This window comes from Cricetulus griseus, chromosome 9, assembly GCF_003668045.3.
Source record: "Cricetulus griseus strain 17A/GY chromosome 9, alternate assembly CriGri-PICRH-1.0, whole genome shotgun sequence".
Lineage (NCBI taxonomy): Eukaryota > Metazoa > Chordata > Mammalia > Rodentia > Cricetidae > Cricetulus > Cricetulus griseus.
This window is the reverse complement of record NC_048602.1, coordinates 27,188,161-27,195,104: the sequence shown is the minus strand read 5'-3', so window position 1 is coordinate 27,195,104 and position 6,944 is coordinate 27,188,161. Positions and strand designations below refer to the sequence as shown.

Genomic DNA, 6,944 nt, shown 5'->3' with positions numbered 1-6,944 from the left:
CCATCCATCCATCCATCCATCCACCCATTCATCCATCATCCATCGTCACGGGCATCCCTAGAGGCTGCAGGAGCATCTCCAGTCTATTGTGAAAGAGAAACAGCAGCCCACCCTACATGATCAGAACCGGCAGCAGGGAGACGCTGGAGACTGAAGACAGACAGCAGAGTCAGGAAATGGGGTCAGAGAAGACTCAGGGGAGAGAGGGTGGCTGGGTGCCTCTCTGGAGATTCCATCCCGGGATTCCAAGTCTGTGTCTGTGTGGGCGCCGGGGGCTAGAGGGGGAGAATCGGGGAAAGCAGGAATCCGGGGACCAACTGCAAACCAGCACAGAATGTAGAAAGGATACAAACAGACCGGCGAAATACAAATTGCCCCCAAAATCAAGGTTGCAGGCCCCTAATGCCTTCCTCCGGACCCAGGAGCCCGAGTCCCCACCCTTTAATCCAGAGCCCCACCGTGATTACTTACCAGGAGACAGCCCACGTGAAGGAGGGCGGAAGGGCGGGGTGGAGGAATCTAGAATCCTGGCCAGGCTGGGTGGCCGAGATGCCTGGGGATCAACAGGGAAAACTCGCCTGACGGCAAGCCAGAGTGGCAGGAGTTGTCCTTGGTGTCGCATCTTAGCTCCTCAGGCTGCCATGGGGATCCCCAAGACCTTCCTGCTCGTCCTCCTCGGGATCTGGCTCTGCCTCACAGGTACCCACCTGCCCTGAGTCCAGTGGGAAGAAGGGCCTGACCCAGGAACCCTTGGGTCCGAGGAGAGAGCTGGGCCTGACCCTGGGTCTGAGGGAGAAGGCTGGGGCTTGCAGCCCTGGGTCTGAGGGAGGAGGGCTGGACTTCCCTCAGAGGGCTAGAGGCTAGAGGCCTGTTCTCTTGAACCTTGAGATGGTGGAGACGGTGTGTGCGTCCCTTCTCATCCCCTCTGCACCCCACATTGTCATCTCCTCTGTCACCCCATCAGTGAGGGAATTTCTGGGGCACAATTGGGGCTCTCTCTGGAGCTGGCAAGGACCCTTAGCTCCATCTTTGGACTCTTCTCCTATTGGGACTTTCTCACTTGAACGTTAGTGGGTCATGAGGGGAAAATTAGAACCATATTAAGCAAACCCTTCCTGCACGAGGCTTAATGTGTGTGCGTCTGCTCACCTTGGTATAGTTTGCTGTCTGTATGGGCCCCTGCCACCACTTTTGCTTCTCTGTACCAGATTTCAGTATCTAAGTATCGGAGTGTGTGTGTCTGTGTGTGTCTGTGTGTGTGTGTCTGTATCTCTGTGTGTGTCTCTGTATGTGTCTGCATGTATGTGGCTATGTGTGTGTATCTGTGTGTCTGAGTGTATTTGTCTGTGACTGTGTCTGTGTCTGTGTGTGTCTGTGTGTCTGTGTCTATATGTGTGTCCATGTGTCTGTGTGTGTGTGTGTGTGTGTCTGCATGTATGTGTCTGTGTGTGTGTACCTGTGTCTCTGTGTGTATTTGTCTGTGACTGTGTATGTGTCGGTGTATGTGTGTGTGTGTGTGTGTGTGTGTGTGTATGTCTGTGTGTCTGTGTCTATATGTGTATCCATGTGTCTGTGATTGTGTGTGTGCACGCATTCATGCATGCGTGAGCCCAGGTGCTTGCACTTTGGGGCTGGAAAGATGGCTCAGCTGGTAAAGGCGTTTGATTGACACGAAGCCTAATGATCCCTAAGACTCACAGGGTGAAAAAGAGAGAATTGACTCCTCAAACTCCTCCTCTGATCTCCACATATGCACTGGGTGGGGCATACTCATTCCCCCATCCACAACACTATAAATAAAATTCAATAGAAAAAATTTGAGACAGGTTTCTCTGTGTAGCACTGGCTGGTCTGAAACTTTCAGTGTAGACCAGGCTGGCCTCAAACTCACAGAGTTCCACCTGCCTCTGCCTCCTGAGTGCTGGGGTTAAAGGTGTGCACCACCATGCTGGGCAACAATTTTAAATTTTTAAATGTTTTTGCATGGTGGTGCAGATCTGTAATCCCAGATCTTGGCCAGCTTGGCCAGCCTCAGCTGAGTTGTGAGTTCTAGGCCAGCCTAAGCTACGTGAGACTGCCTCAAAAAATACAACAAAACAAACAGCAACAAAACCCAAAAATTACTTTGAGGGCCAATTTCTCTCTCTTTTACTTTTTTTTTTTTTTTTTTAGAAAGAAAAAAAAGATGCGTATGTAATTTTGCACACATGTCTTCTGTCCTTATGCTATCTGCATGGTTTATATGTCCACATCCGTGTGTATTTGGATATTAGAATGTGTGTTTTTCTCTCTGCATATATATTTGCATGTTTCTTTTTTTTTCTTTTTTTAAAAAGATTTTATTTATTTATTATGTATACAGTCTTCTGCCTGCATGCCAGCAGAGGGCACCAGATCTCATTACAGATGGTTGTGAGCCACCACCTGATTCTGGGAATTGAACTCAGGACCTCTGAAAGAACAGCCTGTGCTCTTAATCTCTGAGCCATCTCTCCAGTCCCCATATTTGCATGTTTCTAAATATCCTGTATCCATATATGATTTTAAACTACCATGATGGGTTCGTTTATTTTCCTTATTCTTTTTGTCGTGTGTAGTGTGTTCCCACATGTGTGTCCGGAGGCCTGAGGTTGACTCTTCCTCCATTACTCTCTGCTAAGTCAAGGAAGGGTCTTATTTGAACCCAGACTCCCTCTGTTGGTCTAGTCCAGCTGGCTTGCTTCTTCTGGGACTCTCCTCTCTCTGCCTCCCTCCTGCTAGGGTGTGTCGGGCTGCCACACCTGGGGTCTAACCCTAGCCCTCACACAAGACAACAAGCTTTTACTACCCCCCCCCAGCCAGCTTCCAAGTCAATGATGCTAATTCTTTCTATGTGTGTGTGTGTGTGTGTGTGTGTGTGTGTGTGTGTGTGTGTGTGTGTGCTGGCACACGCCACAGTTCACATATGGAAGTCAGAGGACAACTTGCAGGAGTTGATGCTCTCCTTACATTACAGCTTGTGGGTCCTGGTGATCGAACTCAGATGGTCAGGTTTGACGGCAATCACTTTTACCTTCTGAGCCACCTAGTTGGCCCTCTCTCAGCTTCACACGCCTGTCCCTTGGTCCTCTATCATTGTTGGGACACATGCAAAATACACAGACGCCAGACCTTGTGAGCGAGGTGGTCCCCCTCTGAGTGGCTTTGTTGGGCCTAAGTGTGGGCCAGTGTCCATCCTTGTGGGATCTTGGGGACACATTTCGGCTGCACCCAGGCTGTTCTTCATGAATTTAGTAGAAGGTTTGCACAAACCTGTGTCAGCACTTAGGCCAGAGTTCACTTGTGTTGCTGAGCTGGCTATGTCTGTGTGAGACTGCGCTCTTCCTTCCGTGGGGTACAGACAGTTTGGGGGTGTCTGTTTGGAGATGGGCAGAGCAGGAGGAAATCACTTCAGCTCCTTAGGACCATGGTGGCACTTGGCAAATGACACTACTCTCTTGTGGTGACGTGAGACACAGCAGCCCGGTGTGTATCTGTCCTGCACTGTGTGGAGCCCTAGGTCCCGTGACAGGTTCCCCTGACCTGCTAACACACCCCATCCTCTCTCTCTTAGGTTCCCAAGCCCTACAATGCTACAGCTTCGAGCACACCTACTTTGGGCCCTTCGACCTCAGCTCCATGACATTCCCCAGCGTCTCCTGTCCTCAGGGGTGCTCTGAGGCGATGCTGCTGCTGGATACTGGTGAGGACCTGAGGGCAACCAAAGGATGTGAGCCAGAGAGATAAAGAGGGGACAGAGAATGGAGGGAGGGGGAGAGAGGGGACGGGAAATGGATTCAATAGAAGAGGAGAAAAGAAATGGGAAAAGGAGGGGCTGGAGAGATGGCTCAGAGGTTAAGAGCACCGACTGCTCTTCCAGGGGTCCTGAGTTCAATTCCCAGCACCCACATGGTGGCTCTCAACCATTTGTAATCAGATCTGGTGTCCTCTTCTGGTGTGCAGATAGACATGGAAGCAGAATGTTGTATACACAATTTATTATTTATAAATTCTGCATGAATTTAATAGAAGGTTTACACAAACCTGTGTCAGCACTTAGGCCAGAGTTCACTTGTGTTGCTGAGCTGGCTATGTCTGTGTGAGACTGAACTCTTCCTACCGTGGGGTATAAATAAATAAAATCTTTAAAAAAAAAAAGAAATGGGAAAAGTGGGGGTGGTTGAGGAGGAAGGGATGGCTGGGCATGGTGGTTCACGCCTGACATCCTGGCACTCTGGAGGTAGATGCAGGAGCACCATGTGTTTGTGGCCAGCCTGGGCTACGTATTGGCAAGACCTGATCAGAGGGAGAGAAACAGGCATGGCATCGGCAAGTCTCTAATCCAAGCACTTCCAATCCTTGGAGGGGGGAAAGCAGGAGGGTCACAACTTTGGGGTCATCCTTGTCTACACAGCAAGCTTTAGGCTAGCCCAGGGCTATACGAAACCCTGTCTCAGAAAACCAAACAGGGCTGGAGAGATGCCTCTGTGGTTAAGAGTACTGGCTGCCCTTCTAGGGGACCAGGTTTGGTTCCCAGCTCTTAGTTTGTGTCTCACAACCCACTGTTAACTCCAGTTCCAGGTGATCTCACGCCCTCTTCTGGCCTCTGTGAGCACTGCATGTGTGCTACATAAAAACTAAAATTAATTTTAAACATCTTTAAAACAAAAAACAACCGAGAGACAAAGAGAGCTGAGGGAAGAGAAAGGGAGGGGGGAGGGGAGAAGGAAGGAAAGGGAAGAGAGAGGAACATTGAGGGAAGGACAGAGAAGAGGGAAATATGAAATGGACACTGGGCAGAAAGAACAGCAAAAGAAAAACAAAACAGGATAGCAGAAGGCCTAATGGAAGGAGGGAGGCGGCAAAACGGGGCGAGAGAAGGAGACGAGGAGGAGGGCGAGTTCACTCCAGGCTTGGCGCTTTCCCCAGGGTACCGCTCCCTGGTGACAATTGTCCGGAAGGGATGCTGGACCGGGCCCACCACCGGGCCCATGCAGACCAACCAGGAGGCGCTGCCGCCCGACTACGCGGTGGTCCGCGGCTGCGCAACGGACTTCTGCAACACCCAACTCAAGAACCACGACACCCTCCCCAACCTGAGCCAAGGTGTGCAGGGGGCGGGGCTCGGGAGCCGGGGGCGGGGCCGGGGGCGGGGCTGGAGAGGTGAGGGCGGGGCTGGAGAGCCCGAGGATGGCGCTGGAGAGCCCCGGACAAGGCTGAAGGGTCTGGGGGGGAGGCCTCCGCTGAGCAGCGCGGCTCAGGCAGGGGGATGCCAGGCTCCTCTTTGGCACGCGCATCTGATTTGGCACGTGCAGCTGGCACTGCCAGCCCGGAGCAACCTCATTCATCTATTGGTCTAACCCATCTACTGCCTTCTACAAGCACCTGACCCACCCACGCTCAGTGGCACCGAGTGCTATGCCTGCTTGGGGACCCGGCCTGAAGACTGCTCCCCTGAGAGGTCCCGACGCGTCCAGTGCCACCAGGACCAGAGCGTCTGTTTCCAGGGCAATGGCCAGATGAACATTGGTGAGAGGCTGAAGCAAATGGCGGGCTGGCCCAGGATAGGGAGGTGGAGTCGCTGAGGACCTGAGGGCAGAGGCCTTCCTTGGTCTAAGTGGGGAGGCAGACCAAAGAAGAAGACATGGGCGGTGGTGGTTGTGGTCTGAAGGAGGCATGACTCTGACCTAAGGACAAAGACTTGTAGGCTGCGGGAGGCGGCTCCACCGCGCTCTGAGAGGAGATGTGTGTGGCCATGGTCTACAGAGAGACCTGACATGTGTCAGAGGACGCAGGCCTGCCCCTGCCTGCTAAGGCAGAGCTCATGGGGGGTCCCTCCCATGGCCTGACCCCTCCCCACTATTCACCCAGGCAACTTCTCGGTGCCCGTGTACATCCGGACCTGCCACCGGCCGTCCTGCACCACCATGGGTACCACCAGCCCCTGGACGTCCATCGACCTGCAGGGCTACTGCTGCGAGGGTCACCTCTGCAACAGGGACTCGGTGACACAGACCCTCCCCGGCGTCACGTCCCCAGCCCCTCCCCAGGCTCCCCGAATCCTGATCCTGCTGCTTGTTGCTCCACTACTGGCCATCGCTCTGGGAGGATCCTTCGGGATCCCCGCGTAGACAGGGCCTCCAGGATCGCTTCGCTTTTCGCCACTCGAGAAGCCCCTAGTGTGGTGGGCTCCCTTAAAAAAATGGCATCAAAATAAGAACCTCACCCCTGTCGCTCTAGCCGCAGCCTTCCATCCCTCTAACCATCCTTCCTTCCTCCCGGCCACTGTCCCCACCTCCTGAAGGCCCGTGTACCCGGGAACTAATCAATGCATTGATTGAGTGAGGCCCCTCAAAATCCAACCAGCTTTCAACAGAGCCACCCTGCTCAGGAAGCCTTCAACGCGTGAGCCTTTTGTGACACCTCACGGCCCAACCGTGCCACTCGCCTTTAAAACCATTTCTCACAAGAGTGATGGTAATCCCAGCACCCAAGAGGCTGAGGCAGGAGGATCACTACTTCAAGGCCAAGCTGGACTACACGGCAAGAAATTAGGTCCGGCCTTGAGCTATACTGTGAGACCAGTCAGGAGGGGACAGCACACCTTTAATCCCAGCACGCTGGAGGCAGATGTAGACGGGTCTGTGAGTTTGAGGTCAACCTGGTCCACATAGTGAGTTTCAGGACAGTCAAGGCTGCATAGTGAGACCCTGTTTCAAAGGAAAGAAAAAGGGGAGAGAGAGGGGGAAAGGACGGAGAGAGAACAAAACCCCTGCTTTTCAGTATCTCTGTAGCAGAACTGACATCCATACTACAACCCAGCAATCACACTCCTGGCTCTACCACGTCAACAGAAATCGGTTCATATGCTCCTCCAAACTATGTAGACTAGTAGGACAGTCCATACCAGTCACAAAACTGAAAAC

The 6,944-nt window shown here is 52.8% G+C and overlaps 1 protein-coding gene across 1 annotated transcript; it reads left to right on the top strand.

The window, feature by feature from the left end:
- The first annotated feature begins 549 nt into the window (after window positions 1-549).
- On the top strand, window positions 550-6,659 carry Lypd5 (LY6/PLAUR domain containing 5). Its single transcript, XM_027431128.2, has 5 exons — window positions 550-699; window positions 3,593-3,721; window positions 4,948-5,124; window positions 5,401-5,547; window positions 5,890-6,659. Exons 1-5 carry the CDS (start codon window positions 642-644, stop codon window positions 6,147-6,149), a joined length of 771 nt encoding a protein of 256 aa, XP_027286929.1. The 5' UTR covers window positions 550-641; the 3' UTR covers window positions 6,150-6,659.
- Window positions 6,660-6,944: the final 285 nt, after the last annotated feature.